This window comes from Kogia breviceps, chromosome 14 (genome assembly GCF_026419965.1).
Source record: "Kogia breviceps isolate mKogBre1 chromosome 14, mKogBre1 haplotype 1, whole genome shotgun sequence".
Classification (NCBI taxonomy): domain Eukaryota; kingdom Metazoa; phylum Chordata; class Mammalia; order Artiodactyla; family Physeteridae; genus Kogia; species Kogia breviceps.
In genome coordinates, this window is record NC_081323.1 from 1,069,864 (window position 1) to 1,090,918 (window position 21,055).

Genomic DNA, 21,055 nt, shown 5'->3' on the forward strand with positions numbered 1-21,055 from the left:
TTTATTTATTACAATAGATAATACCAATAGACTTAGTGCAATACAGTCACTTTCAATAAATACTGTCAATGGGAGATAGTTAAACGTTTGTCCACAGAGGAGGCAGGTAAATCAGACGAGACCTTTGTATGGAAGAGATACTGTACATTAAGTTCTTTATTTTTTTTTGTAATACTGTGGCCAGTCATTAATCTGAAGATTTCATATATCATTTTATTGAAATGATATCTTAGCCTTTACACAAATGCCATGTAAACAAGTTGCTGAGTATTTTTTTCTCGCGCGAAATTGTATAAAACTTTCTGTATGTACGCCCTCGATCCCTCTGAAACGTTGGGCTGACGATTTTATTACATAGGCCTGTGTCTGAGGTATGATGTTACAGCCGAACGGACCATTGTAGATACACGTAGAGACAGAACACTTGGACAGCAGCTCAGTGAGGGACGCTCTCGGGGACCAAGTGTCCAGTCGCTGGCACTGAGGACAAGGAGGGGCAGGCCTCGCTGGGCGGCACTGCGGTGTCCAACCATCGATGCCAGGACGCCGCTGGTCCCCGCGAGGTCCTCGCACAGCTGGCTGCTCCGGTCGGCGTCGCTTTCTCACGCGCTTCCTGAAGCTGTGTTTAGGAGCTCCTGGGACCTGATTTTTCCCCGCCCCCTCCCATCACGGCTCCTTGGCAGGCGGAGGTGTCGCAGATGCCGGGGGTCCCCTGAACGCCAGCAGCACCGGGAAGGCCAGGATCTCCAGGGAGCCCAGGCTCTCCGTGGGCCCCGTCGCGGCCGTCTTTGCCGACACCGGGCACGCCCTGCGGTCCTTGAGACAGACCAGGAAGGTGAGTGGAGACACAGAGAGAGGACGTCACTGGTGTGTCCGTTCAGCCAACCCAAGTCTTGTGTTTCTGTAGCTCGTTTCTTAACTCTGGGAGGGGCCCAGGGGAGGGGCGCTCAGGCCGGAGAAGAGCGAGGGCAGAGGCCAGGGCGCGGGAGTCTCGGTTCTGTCCTAAGCAGGGCAGCTCGGACTTGAGTCAGCTGGTGCCATGTGAGGGATGGGTCTGGGGTGAGGGGGGGGGGGGGGTGCTGACGATGACGGTGGTAACCGTGGAGGACCAGGTGTGAGACAGAAAGCCCCCCCCCAGGGGGTGGGCACCTGGGCAGGAGGTCGGCAGAGGAGAAACCAGGAGCTGGGGGTGCGGGGAGGGGTGGGGTGAGCAAGGAGCTGGGCCGACGGGTGTGTGCTTGCTCCCAGGACGTGTGTGCGGATGCGGTGGCCCCGGGACACAGCCCCCCGAGAAGGCTCAGGATGCAACGCGGCCGGGGCTGCCCTCCTCCCTCTCGGCGAAAGGTATTTATATTCAACATGAAAAGTGTCAACATCCAGGGTACGTGTGGGTCGCTTAAGAGAAAATTCTGTTAGAATTTAACTGAAATAGATACTCGATGGCTTTAGTTGAATAGAATTGAACTGAAAGTGCTGAACTAAAACAGACGCAGGGCGAGCTGATTAAAGCGTCGTTACAACAGGTCCCTAACCTGCCCTCTAAGGCTGCGTCGTCAGGGGGGAGGTTGTTCCCTCGGAAGAGGACGAGACGCGTTCGTCACCCAGGGGTGCCTGTGTAACGTTAGTGACAGCGGCCTCATACCTTGCAGCCCTTGGTCTCCGTCAGGCCCATCCAGGCCCTCGCCAGCTGAGCCTTTGTCTCCTCTGTCCCCCTGGTTTCCTGTCAAGGGCAAGTGACATACGCATTTGCTTAGAAGCCCCGATTCACGTTCAGAGACAGACTTCTGCTGCGGCGTGTGTGATCCTGCCTTTTTCAAAGTAGGGTGCCTGCTTCCTAAGCTTTTTACCGAGCCAAAGCACGGTTAGAAAAGGACACACAGCAAAGCGTCGGGCTGGATGGATCTGACAGGATGAACCCACCCGTGTGACCCGCCAGCCTCAGAGCTGCACTTGTGGGCTTTTAGTTTGTTCACAATATTTATGCCTGTTAAACAGCTGAGCGTTTACCCTGTATTCCTGTGTTCAACATGATTTCTGACAAATTATCTAAGGTGTTTTAAAATGTCCCCTGAACTGTGTTCTCCACTCCTCCACCTCCAGCTGGCCTTGGTCTCTGGGGGGCGCGCTGAGGCCCTGCTGCGAGGGCCCGCTTGTCGGGCGCCTGTGTTTTGTGTGATGCTGGCTGCAGACAGCTTGTCCCGAGTGATGTTCTTGGAAAACTGAGCCTCTGGTCGACACTGTGACGCTCAGTGAGGCAAAGCAGCATTGCTGGGCGCGATCTGTCCTGCCTGACGGCGGAGGCACACCAGTCTCCTTTCCGTTGGTGTCTGTCGCTTTTCCCATCGCAGAGGGTAACACATCTTCTACAAAGGATCAGGAGCCCCAGGGCCGGGCAGTCGGGGCCTCCTGTGGGGCCTGGGCTTTCCCGGCCTCCAGAGCAGGTCCCTGATCTGCTGTGTCCCCCGGGGGAGAGGGAAGCCCAGCAGTGACGGGGGCTTCCGCGTGAAGACCTACAGTATATTCTCGTTTAATTCAGACAGTAGCCTTCGATCACCCCCCACCGAGGCAGGCGCACCAGGGAGCACGCCGACCCCCGCACCGCGTGCCGGCCTCCCCTGAATTCTGCTGTGCAGTTTTTCTGAGAACCCGTCAAGTGATCAATGCTAGTTTTGAACTTTATTTTCAAAAGTCTTAAAGGCATTCAGATCCCTACTTGGAGAAAACCTCGTTTGGTCTTTCTTTGAGGACAACCATCCCTCCCGCAGACTGTACTGGCACAGACGGCACTCAGACACGTCTCCAAGACAACAGGGAGCCGTCTGGTGGTAAACTTGGGACGGGGTGAGAAAGTGCCTTTGACACGTTTGCCCTCTAGTGTTGAAACTATGCGGTCTCCCAGCGTCTTAACAGTAATGAAATGATACCTCTAATTCTGGAAGCATTTTCATCTGCTGAGGTATTTTAACTTAACCTCACAGAGGACAGAAAGAGCTCACAGAAGTAAGTCCCCCTTGGAAACTTTTTTTCTTAAGCTGTTTTTCAGAAACAGAAAATTATTTGGTCAGTAAGTTTGGAACAAATTGCAATCGAGAACTTTTAAGTCTGGAATGGGGGCCGTGAGGCTAGCTGCCTGGGCGCAGACCGGCTGCAGTGGCAAACGGTTAGCATTTAAAATGAACTAAGTGTTAAAGGCCTCGTTGGAAAAGGTTAGTGGCCAACAGCTCCCTGTCTGGGCACCAGGCACCCCCACGATGGCACCCCAGCGTGGGATCAAGATTTTCACCTCGTTTCAACTCGTTCCTAGTTCTTTACAGCCCTTAAAATGGATTTTTGGTTTATAATTTTTGCCTTTTGCCACAGAAATGGTCACACACGCGGGTTTTCACTAAGGGAAGTGCTGTTACGTACAAATGGGGCTCCTGTTCATTCATTCCTCACATTCTTCTCAACCCTCCTCCCCCAAATGTTATTCTAAGGGCATCGGACAAAACCGTCACATTTTGAAAAACGTTGTCACACCCGTGGGTTTAATAAGGAATTAACCGAGCTGGGCCTGAAAGCGTGAAGGGCTCTACCCGAGGCAGCTCCTAGCAATGGCTCAACCCCCCAGGGCTTTTCTAGATGAGCCCGTGGACCCAGAGGGAGGGGAGGGGAGGGGAGGGGGCCCCCCAGGCAGCTCAGATGTGTGTGTCAGACGTGGATCGGCAGGGCTGGAAGGACCCTGGCTGAAGGCCAGGTGACTTTGGGCCCATTTCCCCTCTGGGTCTCTTCCCCGGCCCTGTCCCCCCAGGGGAGCCCCTCTGCCTGGCGGGGGGCTCCGGCGTGTGGCCGCGTGGCGGGTGGACTGCACTCACCTCTGGGTCCGGGGTCTCCCAGCTCTCCGGTGGGACCACGGTATCCAGGGGGCCCTCGAGCCCCGGGGTGACCAACGGAGCCTGGGGGCCCCGGGGGGCCGGGGGGGCCAGCGGGACCCGGCCGACCGATGGACCCTGGTGCCAAGGGCTTCCTCAAGTGTGCGGCTAGCTGTGCGATTTGCTCTTTGGGAAAACAAAGATCAGACGTCTGTTCATCAGAAGTGGGTTACGTAAAGCGCGAATATACTGCCTTTCAAAGGAAGTCTGTTCATTGATTGAAAAGGGCTTTAACTGCTCTGGGTACGCGATAAATGCCGTCACAGTCCTCGGTGACCCAGACAGTGAATCACAGCCCTAGAGAGGAGCTCTCCTTAAAGAGCTCATGAATCGGAGAGGCCAAAAGATGTCCGCTTGGTCTGTCAGAGCTGAAAGGGCACGATTATTTGACCCTCGTGACCACTTCGTTCAGCAGACATTTAGAACGTCCCCCGTGCACCAGGCACCGCGGTGAACCCCGCGGGGAGGGGGCCCCCTCCAGTGCCGACCCCAAGGACCGCGGGCGGCAGGCCAGCCCGGAGCTTGGCTTGGCTGGAAGGTGGTGGAGGGTGAGGCTGGGTGGGGATGGGGTGAAGGCGGGGACGGGGCTGGGGGTGGGAGAGGCTGCAGCGCCGGGGGCGGGGCCGTGGGTGGGATGGGACAGGGCCGAGGACACTCACCGCTGACCATCCCCACACAGAGCTCCCTGATGCGCTGCTCGCTGGCTTCCTTCCCCTGAAATTCACCCCAAAATCCACCATCGTGTTGGGGGGCACGCTGGCATCTCCCTGGGGCACCCCCGCCAGCACAGTCTGGATCTAAATCCAGGAAAAGCCCGACCCCAACGCGCACTGGCTCCGGAAGGGAGACGCGTACCGGGACTCCGGGTTTCCCGGTGACGCCGGGCGCGCCTCGCACGCCCTGGAGGCCCATGGGGCCAGGGTGGCCTGGGACGCCGTCTATGCCGCTGGTGCCGTTGGGGCCCTGGATGCCCTTGGGACCCAGCTCCCCTCGACCGCCGGACTAGAGGGAAACAGCAGGAAGGCGTGGGTCAGGGCGTGGGCTTCTCCCTCTGGGAGAAGAAGGGCCCGCAGTTTCCTGACTTCTGACCGGAGCAGGCCTCTGAGATCTGCACGGCCGTCAGTGCCCCGGGGCTGGCCCGGGCACCCCCCCCCCCCCCCAGGAGCCAGCCCCCGCCAGGCACTCACCTCTCCTTTGGGTCCGACAGGGCCACCGGGACCCTGCAAAAGAGCAGAAGGGAAGTTGTGCATTTTAATTACTTGCGTGTTGTTAGTTGGTGGGAATTATTTCCCCAGGAACCAGTCTAGCCAGTTACTAGTTGCGGACGGAAGAGAAAAGCAAGCCATCCCTGAAGCTGCTATTTGATGGCATCACAATAGCCACAGTGGTTACTGCTCTTTATTCTAGGTTTCGTTTTATATTGCTGAGATTGTATCATAGCTACTGATGTTTTTAAGCTTATTTTCCCTAAAGTGTTTTAGCTGCATAGTCCTTTTTCTCATCCATGTTTACTTTGTTCCCATTCTTTATTTTTTATCTTTTTTAACATCTTTATTGGAGTATAATTGCTTTACAGTGGTGTGTTAGTTTCTGCTGTATAACAAAAGGAATCAGTTATACATATACTTATGTCCCCATACCTCCTCCCTTTTGCATCTTTATTGTTACACATTTGGCAGGAGCTGAGGTCTCTGCGCCTAAGGCTCCCCCTTCTCCAGCTGTGACCTCAGGAAGCTGCCTGGCAGGACGTGGACAGGGACTGGGCCCCAACCAGACAGCAGACGGCCCAGGACCGCTCATCCATCCACGCCGCCGCCCCCGCCGCTCAGGCCACAGCTGGTGGCCTCCCTCGGAGCTGGAGGGAGCTGGAGGGGCCAGGCTTTTCGGCTCAGACAGCCGAGAGCACAGTGTGAGGGGCGCTGCCCGCCTCGCAGGCAGGGGTGGAGCAGGCCAGGGGGCTGTTCCCACGGTCCCCTGCGTCAAGGTCATCTAGGAATTCACCAAGATGCACAACGCACGCGCACACAACTGAGATCATCTCGGCTCGGGCTGGGAAAAGTTGCCTCTCGGCTACAAGGTTGTGCTGGAGACGAAGGCCCCCGGGGCTGAGCCGTTTCCGTCTCCTCTAGGCTCAGAGAAGGGCTCGGTCACAGAACTGGAGACTGGTGACCCTTGCCACGTGGGAGCCACGAAGATCTTTATGCCCAAAGCCCCTCACTGTTCTGTTGCGTTCGCCTCCCGAGGTGTGACTCTCGATGAACGCCATCAGGGTTTTATTCTAAACTCTATTCTAAACGTTTTATTCTAAAACGGCCTGAGTTTTAGCTCTGTGGAGGCAGAGCTGTCTGTAGCTCAGTCTCAACTCCGGCTAATTCATGCTGGAGCCGCAGATGGAGCACGGGAGGGGGTAGAAAACCCCAGAGCTGGGCCGGGGCCACCTTCTGCCTTAGGGCCCGGTCAGCAGCCAGGACCTTGGCTTGGCCCACCCCAGCCTGGACCTGCAGTGCCGCCCCTTCCCCACCGCCCCACCCCGAACGTGGCGAGTTCTGTTGTCAAAAGTGAGGCCGACTCAGTCATACTCACCAGTTCTCCTTTATCCCCGGGAAGGCCATCAGCGCCCGCGATGCCCTGAAACGACACAGCCCAAAGTTGCAGAGCTGTCCACGCGCTGCCGTCCTCCAGCGTTGGTGAGAGCCGGTGCCTGAGACCCAGGCCCAGGCCCAGGCCCCAGGCAGACAGAAGCAGAGCCTCAGGTGGGTTTAGCCTCTTCTAGGTCCTCCTGGTGCTCCCGGGGGGTTAGAAGCAGAGCTGCGGCCACCCCCTTGCCCCTGGGCCCTCCAGAGAAAGAGTGCTGCCCGGAGAACAAACACGTTTCTAATCTGCTCCTGGAACCCACATGGCCAGCAGGGAACACGCCCCACTCTGAGGGTCCCAGAGGATCCACGCAGGCCACAGGCGGCCCCCGTTGTACCCAGGAGCCGACTGGCCCCGGGTCCGGCTGGGTGCCCGAGTCGTCAGCCTGGGGCGGGGGAGCAGCGGGAGAGGGAGGGAGGTGAGAGAGAGAGAAGGATGCCCCCCAGCCCTGAGCACAGCTCACCTGGTCGCCCTTGGGGCCTGCAGCTCCTCCCGGGCCCTGGGCGGAGAAAGGCTCGGCGTCAAAGAAACCACAGGGATCCCTGGGCGACCCGCACCCGCTGCGGAGCCAGGACGCGCTGGGGGCACCCGGGCTGCTGTGGAAGCAGCCTCCTTCCCGGACGTTTGGCATCCCGGCCCCTAAGTGTGCTGGGATCCTCCTGTAGAGCCCTCATCTTTTTAGGGGCTCGTAGCCTCGCCCCACATGGGGTGCGCGATTGTTTCACGGGCCCTGCTGCCGGACAGCAAGGCCTCTGGGCTTGGCATCACCGGAAAACGTTTGGATCGTGCGGCATTTTCACTCACACGATCCCAGGGTAACTTCCCGAGGCGAGCTGCCGAGTCAGGGCCCAAAGCTCCCATGAGCATCTTCCCAGGGGACCGCGGGGTTAGGGGCGTGTCTGGGGACTGCCAGAATCACCCCTAAAGTGCTAAAATAAAAACTGTCCAGCTGCTCAGATAGCAGCGTGAGGAAGAACCGCCCAAAGGGTCCAGAGAGTGAAACTTCCCTGTGACCTCCAAGTGCAGGCGGGGGTGACCGAGGGTGGGTACAGTAACCGGCCCCTGGCCCCCACGGGGATGGGCACAGCGTCCAGGGCCTCTCTCTCTACCTCTTGGAGGCCCTGGTGCCCTTGGCATGGCCCTGAGCCCTGGCACTTCTGGCCTGAAGGCTGAGGAAGGGCCCACTGTCCCAGCCCCAGGCTGTGGTTTCTGTGGCCCGCCAGGCCCGGGATGAAGGGGCGCCAGAGATGGCGGCTCCTGGGTCCTGTCACTGTCAGCAGGCGGGTGGACGGCCAAGGAAGGCACCTGAGGTTCCCCTGGGACCTGGTGTAGCACGGCCAGGCCGGAGCCCAGACACAGCCCACACCCTCCTCCCGGGGCCCCCGGTCACCCAGGCCGGGGCCCCCTGTGTCCCAAATATCATGGGACAATGGGGACACCCACAGTGCCCGACTGCTGCGCACCCACGGTGGGAGGTGCCTCTGGGGGCCTCTGACGTGGCGCCTCTGTGTGCCCTGTGGGACTGTGGGTGGGGTGCAGGAGCAGGACACCCCTGCTAGGACAGCCACTTACCCGGTCGCCCATGCCGCCTCGGAGGCCTTGGGGGCCGGGCATGCCGGGGTCTCCCACGCTGCCCTTCCGGCCCTACAGACAAGGACCCAGCGTGTCAGCACCCACAGGGAGCCCAGTGGAGACCCCTCCCCAGCCCGGCTGGCCCACCCGGGCCCCCTGGGCGCAGACCTCACCCACCTGGAAACCGCGGACACCAGGGGCTCCGGGGGGGCCTTGTGGGCCCAGAGCCCCCTGAAAGACAGAGAGCGTGAGTCCAGCTCCGCCTCCCCCGCGGGGGCTGGGCAGACAGAGGAGCTGGTCCCCAGCCATCTGGCCCAGTTACTGGGGAAAGAGGTGGGAGGGATCCTGGGGGGCAGCTGGGGGTTGCAGAGGTCAGGCACGCCCTCGGGCCCCGTGCCTCAGTCAGACTTGGCGCGGGGCCCCGATGCCGATGCCTTCCTTATCTTGGTCTGTGGCGGGGCTGAGAGGCGGGGTGCTTCCACCACACCTCCCAGGCCCAAGGTGGGGTGCTCCCTCGGCCGGCTGGGTGCTGGGACTTTGCTCCCTCGGCACAGAGGTCTCAGGGACAGGACAGCTCGAGCCCGGCCACCACCACGTCCCAGCTTTCACAGGCTCAGCCCATCCGTGCACCCAGAACGCCACCGCAGCCCACACAGAAAAGGGGGCCGCTCGGCTGTGCCCACCCCCACCCCAGACGTCATTCCCGCGACTCACCGCTGAGCCCCTGTGGCCAGCTTCGCCTCGCTCCCCGGACACACCAGCGTCTCCCTACACTCGGGGGAGGGGACAGAGGGTGTCAGCGGGGTCCACACACACTTGCGTTGGGGGTGAGGGCTGCTGATACTCACGGGGACACCGGGCTCTCCCGAGGGGCCAGCCTCGCCCAGCTCTCCAGCTCTGCCCTGCAGAGGAGGGGTGAGCCCTGCATGAGCTCTGCCCACACCCCTCTACCCAGGATCCAGGCTGCAGCCTACCCCCTTCTCCCTTTCCCCCCTTCCCCACTTCCTTCCCCCTCCCTCCCCCTTCCTCGCTCCCTCCCCCTGTCCCCTCCCCTCCCCCTCCCCTCCCCTCTCCCCCAAAGAAAGAAGCCACGTACCAGTTCTCCTTTCTCACCCTTGGACCCTGCTCGTCCAGGGAGACCCTGCAGGTCAGAGGTCAGAGGTCAGCATACAAGACCAGAGGCAGAGCACCCCCCCTAGGGTGAGGGGCTCCTGCAGCCTCCCCGGCGTTGATGCACAGCCCCCTGCAGGCACCCCCACTCAGGAACCCACGGGAGATGACCATGGCATTGTCCCTAGGGCCACGGCAGGAGTCCCATGCGCTCACCGGCAGCCCATTGGGACCCTTCTCTCCTGGGGCACCACTGCGACCAGCTTCTCCCTGTGGGAGTTTGAGGGGACAGGGGGTGCTGAGGCCCTGGAGGCCGAACTCCCCGCAGACCCCTCCTCCCCTGCAGACCGCCAGCCAGTACCAACCTTCTCGCCATCGAGTCCCAGCAAACCGTCCCGGCCATCCTTGCCCGGCATGCCCTGGGGACAGCGGATGGTGTGAGGCCCGGTGGGCGGTCGGCCTGGTCACCCTCCCGATCACGCCCAGCAGGCCCCTCCCTTCCCCAGCCTCCTGCACTAGGTCTGCCCTCTTGGGCTCGGGGGGCAGGTGGTAACCTGTGCTGCCCTCCGATCGTGCAGATGTGGGCAGTGAGGAGGCACCCAGACCACACGCTGCCCCCGCGTCCTGCGTCCACCCAGACTCTTCACGCGCCCCAGGGAAGTTCCGCTGCGCCCACTTCACGGGCGGGCAGACTGAGGCTTGGGGGCCAGGATCTGGGCTCAGGCCTGCCGGGTCCCACAGGCTTGACTAATATTGGAACCTCAGACACAGCCGTGTGCTGGGAAGGTGGCAGCAGAGCAGCCGGGGTCCCCCCCGCCTCCTTCAGCCTCCTACTGCCAGGCCGTGCTACCCCAGGTGGCCTCCCAGGGGCCCGTCCTCTAAGGCCAGGATGGGGAGGGGGCCAGGAGGAAGTGGGGGCCTGGGCTGAGCATGGACACACAGCAGGGATGAGTGGGCACAGGTGTGGAGGGCCAGTGCTCAGCACCCTCAGAATGCCCCCCACCTGTGCCACCCGGTCCCCCACCCACCCTCATATGCCCCTGGGATGCAGAGGAGCTCAGCCTGAGACCCTCTACCTCTGTGTGGCCTAGACGGCAAAAGGTTCTGTGGCTTCTGGCAAAACACAAGTGTGCAGGCCCTTCACCCGCAAGTAGGCATTTCCAGAAGGGAACAGCCGAGCGAAACAAGGGAGGGCCAGTGGCCCGCGCAGCTGGCCCAGGTACAGCCCAGGGCTGTGGGAGAACGACTCTCCCGGGAAGCAGGTGCAAAGGGCAGGGAGCAAGGGGCCGGCAGAGCCCCCCAACCCCGGTGCTGGCATCCACGTGCACTCACCGGCTCTCCGACCAGCCCGGACACGCCAGGGACGCCTTTAGGACCAGGCCTGCCCTGAAAGACACGGAAGGGACCGCAGTCAGTCCCGCGGGACTGCTCCTCCCAGAGGCCTCACTAGGTCCAGGGGAGGGGGGCGGGGGAGGTAGGCCCGGGAGCCTGAGACGTGCCGTGCACACCGCTTTCTAGACTCCGGGTATTGAGCTTGGGCCAGGGGACAGCTGTGTAGGCCAGGCCCGACCCCCAGGGGAAAAGGCCCGTCACCCCGGGAGTTATCTTAGGGTGCTGTGGACGCTGCGGCATCACACGGCCGCCTCCTGCACCTCCGGCCGCTATAGGCTCGGGGCCGGGGGAAGACGAGATTGGTTCAGAGACGGTCACTTCATTTCGTGAGATGCCTAATTATCTCTCGGCTTCACTTATGTTCTGCTTAACCCGAGAGTCGTTTTCTCCGTTTCTGCATCTCACAGCTGGACGTCCTTGGCCCAAGGTCAGGCCCCGCTGCCCAGGGCCTCTTGACGGATGTTAGTGGCCAGGATTCGCACTCAGAAGTGTGGTCCTCCGGACCCTGCCCTGCTGCTCCGGAGACGAGTTGCTGGGGTGACAGTAGCTTCAAGGAGCCACGGGGGCAACAAGGCCAGGGGGCTCCTGGGGGAGCCGCCTGGGCAGGGGGTGGGCTGGGACCCCCAGGCCCAGCTTGGCACTGTCCAGCGGCTTCCCCCCACCCGCAGGAGAGGGCAGCTGCCCCTCGCCTCCCTGGACCTACCGTCCATCCCCATCCCCTCACCCCGCCCCGTGGATCAGGTTCTCCCAAGGAAGGACCCAGAGAACACAGGCTCTCTCACTTACGAGGTCGCCCTTGGGGCCGCGCAAGCCCTCTGGGCCCCTCCGGCCTCTGTCACCCTGCAACACAAGCGGGGACGGGGGGAGAGTTAACTCAAGAAGGTGGGAGAGCAGGACGACAGTGCTGAGGGTCCCAGGGGCCAGAGGGACACTCGCCACACCTCACTTCACGTCTGGAAAGAGAGAGAGTGCAGACCTCCCACGAAGGACAGGCTGACTCTGGACTCGCCCCCTCCCCCCAGGTGGGTCCACTGGTACCTGCCCAGGTGTGCCCACGGGATGGGTAGCCCAGTGGGGCTGGGGGAGGCGTCCGAGTGAGCAAGAGAGAAGAGAGCCTGGGCCCGCACAGGGCCACCCCCCACCCCCAGACACACGTACCGCCTTCCCAGGGGCTCCTGGGATCCCGGGGGGCCCTCGGAATCCAATGGGACCCTGCGGAGGAGAAGGGGCGCTCGAGCCTCTCCCCTGAAGCCTGGGCAGCGTCCCCCAGAGCACCCGGCCCCATCTGGAGAGGCCCGCCGGGGGTCCCCACCACAAGCCCCCCCAGCGGGCCCCTCCCCCATCAGCCCCCAGTGGTCCCCAAGCCCCTCCCCCTCCCACATTTGCCAAGGCCTCCCCTGCTGTCCCTGTTTGCCTCTCCCATTCCCTTTGGGCCTAAGCCACAAGAGCCTTCACAGGCCCCGGTTTGGGGAACCATCCAGTGAGTGGAGGCCCAGAGGGCTGCGGTCACACAGGCCACCTGTGGCCACCGGTGAGGAACCATGCTCAAGGGGCCCAGCTAACGTCTGGAGGTGGCCCCCCAGCCACCTCTTGACCTCGGGCTGGCCCACAGCCCCTCAAGGGCCAGGCGGCGGGGGGCTGGTGGACTTACCCGGTCCCCGGGGGGTCCGAGTAGCCCTGGAAATCCTTGTAGGCCCCGTGGACCCTGCAGGGAGAGAGCTGGAGCTGCAGGGCCCGGGCCGGCAGCCCCCCGGACCTCACACCTCCTGGGAGCGGCTGAAGGACTCTGGTATATTCCCCAAAGGCCTCCCTCAGGACCCGCACCCGGTTCCCGTCCTGGGGGTTGGTGGACCGTCCCCACCCCACATCCTCACCTGTCCAACACCCCCCCTTACTCACCTGCAGCCCCACGGTGCCTGGGATGCCAGGGGGCCCGGGGGGGCCAGGGTCACCCTGCAGGAGAGGTGGGCGGCGTCAGCCCCGAGCTCTCCCCGCACCTCTCCGAGCCCACTGCCCCGCCCCCCGCCAGAGCCCTTGCCCTGCGGGGCGAGCTCGCACGTGTCCTCCCCGCCCTCCCCAGACCCTCCTCCTGCTCCTGGCGGCACCCAGCCTCACCCGCGGCCCGTGGGGAGGATGCACGGGTGCCCTCCAGGGCAGGGGCCGTGGGGGAGGGTGGCAGGGACCTCTGGGGGCCACTGAGGGCTGAGGCCCACCTTCTCCAGCCCGCAGCGGGCCTCCCCAAGCTCAGGGAGCTTCCGTGCGAGGCCAGGTGCTGGGGGCTCTGTCCAGAGACCCTGCCCCAAATGCCCCCGCTCTAAGAGCCAGGCCCCGAGGGGAGGTGTGCACAGAAGCTGCTCCGTCAGAGGGCACCAGGATGCGGCCAGCACGTCCTCACAGGCCCCCAGCCCCCCAGCGTCCCAGCCTCCCCGCCACCCCCGCGGCGCCCCCCAGCCGCCAGCCGCCCTCACCTTCTCGCCATCCTTGCCGACTTCTCCTTGCTCCCCCTTGTAGCCGGTGGGTCCCTGAAAGACAGCAGCGGGTGGACGGTAGCAGGCCCCACAAGCAGCCCTGAGCCAGTTCAGCCCAGCTGGTGGGAGAGGCCCGGTTGGGAGAAGCAGGGCTGGGCCAGGGAAGAGGGTTGGCGGCCTGAGGCCAGCTTTCCCCCACTCCCTCTCTCAATGCCCCCCAGTCCCCAGCGGGTCACCGGGCTGAAGGGGGATGGGCCCAGCCCCCCTTGCTTCCCCCAACAACCCTGCAACCAGGGCAGGCTTTCTGGACGCCCACCTCCCCCCGGACCTCCGCCCACACGGCGGCCCCGCTGCCTCCTACGGGGTGTGAAGGTGAGCTGGGGTCTGAGTCAACCCTCAGTGGCCACTCACCTTGAACCCTGGCATTCCTGGGGGCCCCGGGGGGCCTGGCGGGCAGATGGCCGGGCACTGTTGGGAAACAGAACGGTCAGACCCCTCCCAGTAAAACAGGGGCGGCGCTGAGGTCAGAACCCAGGCGCCCGGAGATGGGCCATTTGGGGTGGATGAAGGGGAGCTCGGGCCACACGGGGCGGGGGCCTCCTGGGGAGCCCAGACAGGGCCTCATTCAGGGCCACCATGGGGCGCGGTAAGGGGCTGCAGAGCCAGAGCACGGCCGCCGGCCCCTCACAGCCGGCTCCGATGTCTCAGCCCCAGTGCAGGTTCAAAGCAGCTATTCAGCCTGGTGGCTGCTGGCTTCACAAAGGGGCCTTTATCAGCGCCCGGCTCTGCAGCCAGCTCTGCTCGGGGGTCCCCTCGGTGCCAGAGGTGCCTCAGGGAGAGACACGTGGTCCCCGGGCACAGGCCGGATGCTCCACACCTGAGGGCCCGGCGAACCCAGGGGCGGCGGCGGGGTGTCTGGGTCATTCCACGGCCGCTCTGGCACAGAGCCGGTGACATCCACCTCCCCCCTCCGTCCTCCTCTTTCCAGAAGACCCCCAGACCCTCCCTCAGGAACACCAACCGTCAAGCACTCAGGACACGGGTGGGGGAGAGAAGGGCGGCAGGGGCCCCAGCGGGCAAGCGCGCTGGGCCAGGCTCTCCCTTTAATAACTTCCAGCCGCTCCTCCGAGGAGGCCCCCGGCCCGCGAACAGCTGTGCAAACGAAGCCCACGGACCCCAGGCCTCCAAAGTCACTGTTTTTCTTCCGACAAGAGAGACAAAGCTCAACAACTAAAAGTGGGTCCCAGGCTCCGGTCCGGAAGCTTTTGTGATGGGGAAACCTTCTGTCTGCGCCGCCAGGGCCGCCAAGCCCGCAGCTGACAGCTCCAGGAGCCGCTCTGAGCCGAGGAGCCGATGGGTCCACACGTGATTTCGCTTCAATTACCTTCAGTTCTGCTGCTGCGCGCATGTCCGGGCTGGACCGGTGAGGGCGGGGCCGGGCAGCTCAGTGGGGACCGTACCCAGGGCTGGTGCCGCCGGCACTGAGCCCGTCCCTAGGGGCCCCATCCCTGCCTCCCTGTGCTCTCCAGACGGCCCCTCCCACCAAGACAGGCACCCCGACAGAGGGCTTCACAAAGGCTGCACGTGCCCACCTGAAGGTCAGCAGCGCCTTCGGGAAGGACCCCTGGGCGACCCTGGAACAGAGAGACGCCAGCTTTGATGTGGCCCCCGCTTCCCTCCCCCTGCCCGCTCGAGACCTCCAGGGGACTCAGGGGCCCTTCACCCCCCTGCAGCCAGTGCCAGGCACTGCTGGTCCCTCCCTGCAGGGCGTGTGACAGCAACAGAAACCAGGTGCCCTTGGGGCCGGTGGCCACCAGGCCTGAGCCTCACGAGCCCTGGGTCAGCTGATGCTGCAGCCTGGACTTGGCCCGTGTCTGGGGTGTGGCCGGGACTCTCCACGTGGACAGGGGGGCCGGGGCTGGGGGCACGGAGGGCCTGAGGACGGGCACCGTGGGGACAGGGGAGGTGAGCCCACCAAGCAGTCATCATGCCTGGGACTCCTCCTGAGAGGCTCTAGAGCCCCGTCCAGTACTCACAGCGGGTCCGGGAGGTCCCGGGGGGCCAGGGAGGCCTGGAAGTCCAGAGGGTCCCTGTGGGGGGATTATGGCTTAGACGGAGCAGGACCAGCCCCCACCTGAGGTGAGGGGCCCACCGACTTCCGGAGAGAAGCCTCCCACCCCGAAGGTGCCCTGTGGGGCCTCTCCCAGTGTGGCCCACCTGCCCCGCCCCAGCCTCGTGCACCCTGAGGTCTGCCCTGCCCTGTCCCGGACGTCAGCCACGAAGGCCCACCACGAAAGAGGGCGAGGCGGGGGGGAGAAGGGGAGGAAAGGGGGGAGGCCCCCCATGGTTGCCTTTGCGGAGTCCTGGCAGCCACTCACCGGGGGGCCCCGGAGGCCAATTCCGCCTGGAACGCCGCTCACCCCTGCCTCTCCCTGGGGGGGGGGTAAGAAGTGAGAGATGGGGGTCTGCACCATCCCCAGGGGAGTGCGGGCCGGGCTCCCATATCCCTACACAGGGCCAGCCCGCCCTCTCTTAAAGCATGGGGACTCTGGGTGAGGGGTCAGCTCGCTGACCCCCCTGCCCGGAAGCCTCCCCCCAGCCCTGGTTTGGGACCTGGTGGCCACGTTGGCTCGGGGAGTGGCGGGCGTGCCGCGGGGCGGGGGGCACGGGGGTTATCGGTACTCACGGGGGATCCAGGGAGGCCTTTGCCCTGCAATGCCAAGCACGGGGTCAGAGCTTGCTGGGGACGGGAGGAGGCTGCCCACCGCCTACCCCATCGCCCCGAGCTGGTTAGGTGAGTTGCTGGGGATGAGAGGGCACAGCCCAGATAGCACCTAGGACCCCAGCCCAGGGACCAGCCCGCAGGAGAAGCTGCAGAGGGGCAGGAGATGTGGCATTTTGGGGCCCCTCAAACTCCCACCAGGAGGAGAAGATGGTACTCACCCCCAGCCCAGGTGGCCCTGGGGGTCCCAGACTTCCCTGCGGAAGGAAAGGGGGCATGAGGGGTGGGCTGGGCCCAGGCACCGTCGCCTATGTTTGCAAACCTGTTCCCTTCCCTCCCAAGTCCATCTCCCCTGAGGAGGGGGTTCTTGTTTTATAGGAGACCGAGGTGGGTGGGTGGGGGGACTTCTGATGTCCCAGGGGCCTGGGACTGGTCCTTTACCAACAGTTCTGCTGAGGAAAAACCAGAAAAAGTCCCTTCCTGGCAGCTCTACTGCAGGCAGGACGGGCCACCAGGAAGGCACATGCCAGGTGTGACCCGAGCCACACAGAATAGCCTGATGCCCGGCTCCTCCAGGAAGCCCTCCGGCCTCCTTGGTCCACAGTAGGGAGCTCCAAACCTCCAGCAGCTGGCCTGCCTGTCCGCCCAGCACCCTCCTGGTCCTCCTGCTGCCTTGCATCCCAAGGATGAGGTCCTTGTTCGGGAGGCCCCTCCCCTCCTGTGCCCCAGGCTCCCTGCAGAAAGCCTGGAGCTAGTCCCCCCCTGCCCTCCCTTCCCCCACTTCCCCCCACTCCCCCAACATCCTTGGAAACATCAGAGGACCTGCCGGCTGCAGGCAGCCACTCTCTTCCTTGTTTCCCACTCAGAACACTCCTACAGCCCGGTTCCCAAAGGCAGGGCTGTGTCCTGGTTCCCTCCCCTCCCCCCATCACAGCCGCCCTGCCCTCTGCACCCCAGGGCTGGGGGACAGTCACTTCTCGAAGGGGGGGACAGAGAGGGAGTTGTTGGTCTCAGCTTTGCACCTGGAGCCACGAGAGGAGCTGTTGGTCAGAAAGGGGTTTCAGTGACCAATGGTCGACTCGGGGCGCAGGCTGGGTGACCTGGGCCCCTAGGGTGGGCACAGAGAGAGGGGCAGCGGCTCACCAGAGGAGGAGGAGGGCGTGTGGGGCCGGTCACGCCCCAACCATACCAGCACCCCCAGCACGGCCTGAGGGCTGGGACAGCTCTGACCAGAGGGGGCGGGGGGGGGGGGCACTCATCACCCTGTGTCCTCACGCCCTCCAGCCCCCTTCCACCCCACGGCAGGGGCGGGGCCCAGCCAGTGCAGTCACAGCAGCTGCCCTCAGAACCTACACCCTGTGGACAGGCGGTGCTCAGTCTGGCTGCCCCCCGCTGGGACCTCGGCCCTGAGCTGAAGCCACTGGACGCGGTGCCTGCCTTACCCGTTCTCCGGGGGTGCCCTTGGGTCCAGGGGGTCCATCCTGCCCGGTCAGCCCCTGGGGAGGGAGGTGGAAGGAGGGCTGCAGGGGTCACATGGGGAGGACGTGCCCTCTCAGGGGGAAGAAGCAGGCGTGGGCCCCGCCATAACTAAAGCCAGTCAAGAGAGGTCAGAAAGACCCTCGGGTCAGGCACCTTCCCCTCTGGCCCCACCCACCGCCCACCTGGTGGGAAGCCAGCGGCTGGAGCGCCTGCTGGAGTGGGCGAGCCCAACGGGCAAGAGAGTTCACCTCTGACACCCCCTCCAGTGCGTGCAAGGTCCCCGGGGCCTGGGGCCAGGCCTTAAGCTCCTGAGGAGCCCCTGACGCAGGCACCCCGGGGCTCGGAGGGGTCTGGATAATGGGCCTTTGTTCCCAGAGAAGCCAGAGCTGGCGGGACTTTCACCTCTCCTGTGCGCTGGCGCTGTCGTCTGGCAGACAGGGCCAGACACTACGGGTATGGGACGAGGGCCAAGGGACCCTGCTGGGGGACATCCGGAGACACGCTTGGGCCTGGCTTTCCTGCTTGGGCTGGCCCAGTTGGAAAACAGCAATTAAATGTGACTCCCGGGCGCTGGGATGGAACCCCTCCAGGCCGGGCGGGGAGTGGGGGGCTCGTGGGAGGAGAAGGAGGGCGCTGCACACTCACATCCACACCAGGCAGTCCCGGCATCCCGGCCTCTCCTGGTTTCCCTGGCTTCCCCGGGGCCCCTTTCGGTCCCTGTGGAGGGAAAGAGCAGAGGCGTGAGGGAAGCTCCAGCCGGAGCCTTGGCCTTCACCACGGAGAAATGTGTCCTCCAGCGGGGCACGACCTAGCAGCCCTAGGTGGGCCCCTCTCCACCAGAGCCCCAGCCCTCCCTGCTGCCCTGGCCACCCCTTGCTGGCCCCAGGAAGGCTTCCCCCTGCAGGTGCCCCTCTATCCTTCTTCGTCACATCTGCAGGATACTCACCCAGACGCTTTGGCCTCCCCAGCTAAGGGCCAGCGGGCCCCTCTGTGGGCCACTCTGTGAGCCCAGAACCCTCAATTCCAGGGCCTGAACAGCTCCAGGACGGCTCACTTGCGGGACTTCTGACGGGCTGGATGTGCGGGTCTCTATGGACCTCTTCCCTGACCTGCCGGGGCGCTTGCCCAAGCAAGCTGCAAAGCCAGAGCCTGCCCGGAGACTCACTGAGCTCCACCCGCTCGCCTCCCACCTCTTCCCGCTCTGCCCTGCTCCAAGGCCGCCCTTTGGCAACCCAGGGCCCAGCATGGTGGGAAGGGGTGTCAGTGACCCCCCCTGCTCGAGGCCCAACCATCCCCTCCAGACTAGAAGGAGGCCCCCTCCCCCCCACCCCCCAGCCCCACACCACAGCCAGGACACTCACCAAGGGCCCAGGCAGCCCTGGAGGACCAACTTCTCCCTGCAGAGAGGAAGATGCCCACACGTGACCACGTGTCCTCTGGAAGCTCCGCCCAGGGGAGCGGAGCTGGACCCCAGAGGAGGCCGCAGGAGGCAGGATGGAACCCCTCACCCCATCATCCACACCTGTAGGCACCTCCCCTCTAGGGCCAGGTGCAGAGGCAGGTGGTGGGGAGAAGGGTGAGCTGGACAGACTGGGGACTTGAGCCCACTTTGAGGGCACAGGGACACCCCAGAAACGGTGGGAGGCGTCATGAAGCCCCACCCCTCCGCCTGCCTGAGAAACTCCAGAAACCCGGTTGGAGGTGGCCACCTCCAGACACACAGACGACCGGGAAGGCACCCCGACACCCTCCCCACCCTGACGGCCACTGGCTCTGAAATCTTTTACCCGAGGCTTTCAGGCCAGGCTTTAAGTGGAAACGTCCCCAGAGGGAACGACTGGGGCACCAAGTGCCCAGCTCCACCAGGAGGGGAGGCCACCTGGGTCCAGGGCCCAATACAGCCACAGTTAGCGACAGCCCTGCGGGTGGGGTGGCGGGAGGGAGACTCAGGACCATCGAGGGCCAGGCAGGGCCCTGGGGGACTCAGAAGGAGGCAGGTTCTACCCGGGGAACAATACTGGTGAGGAGAGGCCTGGAGGGCCCGGACGTTCACGGACAGGGCTGAGTCGGGCTCTCAGGCCGCCACGTCCTGCGGGCAGGCTTCAGGGGCTCCTCTGCCTCCCATACGGCTTAGGCCATGCTTAGGCGGGCGCGCCCTGGGAGGGTGCCCCTTCTGGCGCAGAGCCAGCCCCCAGCCCTGTCCAAGGCTGGCTCCAGCCTCTAGTCGCCGCCGACGAGACCCACCCAGGGGGACGGTCTTTACCCCCAGAAGAGAGGAGTGCAGGCCCCTCTGGGGACCCAGAGACACACACCCAGTACCCACGCCTCCAGCCCTGGGAGCACCACGGAGCCCCCCCCCGCGTGTCCTGGGGGGGCAAGCCCCGGGGGGGCCACCCCGAGAAGAAGCAAGGATCGCCTTTGTCCCGTCTCACATCCCACAGGGGCGCTGGCTCATCGCCCCAGCCCTGGGAGGTGCAGTTAGCTTTCTCTCCATCAGGCCTGGGACTCAGGGAGGTTGGGGCGGGAGCGAGAGCCCCGCAGAAGCTCCCCGGCCAACCCCGCCGCACACTCACATCAATGCCGTCCTTGCCTGGCTTCCCAGGTGGTCCTCGGGGGCCAGGGGGGCCTCGAGGTCCCACTTTCTGAAATGGAGAAATACCATCAGGCAGCTGCATCCCCACCCTCTCCCGCTGGCGGTGGCGGGGTCCCCCTGCTTGGCCCTGGGGTCAGCCTGATGGAGCATCCCCTCCTGCCAGGCCGGAGAAGAGTTAGGGCCTGTGCAGGGGCCCGCACCCCGGCTCCCCCCAGACCCTCGGGCCTTGGCAGCATCGCCTGCCGCCTCGCCCGGGCAGGAGGGGCCGCGTCGGGCCGGAGCCCCGCAAGGAACAAAGGCCACATTGTGTCTCTCTGGTGGAGACACAGCGCTGGCACCGGACCCTGCCTGGTGAGGAGGGGCAACCCCTGCGCGCATCTCCGAGGTGTCCCGGCGTCGGTGGAGGCTAGCCGGGGGACGGCGAGGAAGCCACGGGGCGACGAGACCCTGCCCGCCGCCCCCAGGGGCCCCGGGCTTCCCGGCTCCCTCGCTGACCCCGGGGGCGAAGCGGGGAGCTTCTTCCCTGGCTGCGCCGCTCAACTCCGACCCCAGAGCCACGGACCCCCACCCCGGCCGCCTTCCAAGGCGAACCCAGCGCACCGGGGTCCCGCACTCACCTGCGCCTCGGTCACGGCCACGGTGGCGGCCAGCAGCTGCCCAAGCAGGAGCAGGGCCAGGGCGGGGGCTCCGGCCATGGCTGCACACACGCTCTGAGCGGAGCCGGCGGGGTGGCAGTGGCCTGAGCTTGGCTCGGCAGGCGGGGCTGGTGGTGGGCTGGACGCCAGTTCCCGCCCCACTGGCCCTCACACAAGCCCCCCATTCAGCTGGGCCCACCTGGGTGGGCGGGGGCCCCTGTGCTGCCCCGCGCCTCCCTGCCGAGCCAGCCGGAGGGGAAAAAGAGAAACCCAGTGGCATTTTTTTGGCCAGCCTCTGAGTTAAAATTGTCCTGGGACTGGTGAGTTAGTTACACACATACACCTTTCAGCGAGCAAGCAAGAGGCTCTTTTCTCCCCTTGGTCCTCGACCGGGGTGTGGAGAGGGAGAATCCATGCCACGTGGAAGGGCTCCTTTGGAGAAGGGGCAGCCCTAGGCCTGTCAGCGGGCTGGGTGAGCCCCACCCTCCTCCCCAGGGTCCTGAGAGGGACCCAGGCTGCCCAAGGCCCAGGAAGACGCC

General features: G+C 64.2%; 1 protein-coding gene across 2 annotated transcripts; it reads right to left on the reverse strand.

Moving 5' to 3' along the window:
* Window positions 1-138: 138 nt before the first annotated feature.
* COL9A3 (collagen type IX alpha 3 chain) lies at window positions 139-20,637 on the reverse strand. 2 transcript variants are annotated; one of them, XM_067012248.1, is made up of 32 exons: window positions 20,499-20,637; window positions 19,862-19,930; window positions 18,650-18,685; window positions 17,934-18,005; window positions 17,252-17,305; window positions 16,031-16,066; window positions 15,774-15,797; window positions 15,466-15,519; window positions 15,124-15,177; window positions 14,680-14,721; window positions 13,499-13,555; window positions 13,088-13,141; window positions 12,519-12,572; window positions 12,271-12,324; window positions 11,778-11,831; window positions 11,406-11,459; window positions 10,560-10,613; window positions 9,593-9,646; window positions 9,444-9,497; window positions 9,214-9,258; window positions 8,966-9,019; window positions 8,832-8,885; window positions 8,295-8,348; window positions 8,118-8,189; window positions 7,009-7,044; window positions 6,495-6,539; window positions 5,099-5,131; window positions 4,767-4,913; window positions 4,571-4,625; window positions 3,855-4,037; window positions 1,643-1,720; window positions 139-816 (listed from the first exon to the last, which is right to left on the reverse strand). In XM_067012248.1, the coding sequence occupies exons 1-32, from the start codon at window positions 20,574-20,576 to the stop codon at window positions 626-628; spliced, it is 2,055 nt and encodes a 684-aa protein (XP_066868349.1). In that variant the 5' UTR covers window positions 20,577-20,637; the 3' UTR covers window positions 139-625. The 2 variants fall into 2 exon arrangements, with proteins under 2 accessions (XP_066868349.1, XP_066868348.1); XM_067012247.1 differs by lacking the exons at window positions 14,680-14,721; window positions 15,124-15,177; window positions 15,466-15,519; ... (5 more) ...; window positions 19,862-19,930; window positions 20,499-20,637 and adding an exon at window positions 14,109-14,560.
* Window positions 20,638-21,055: the final 418 nt, after the last annotated feature.

Coding starts and splice junctions, on each gene's coding strand:
- COL9A3 (XM_067012248.1), bottom strand. CDS start 20,576: ATGGCCGGAGCCCCCGCCCTGGCCCTGCTCCTGCTTGGGCAGCTGCTG. Junction 18,686..19,861: donor CAGGCAAGGACGGCATTGAT/GTGAGTGTGCGG, acceptor TCCTCTCTGCAG/GGAGAAGTTGGTCCTCCAGG. Junction 817..1,642: donor CGGAGACCAAGGGCTGCAAG/GTATGAGGCCGC, acceptor GTCTGTCTCAAG/GACCGCAGGGCGTGCCCGGT.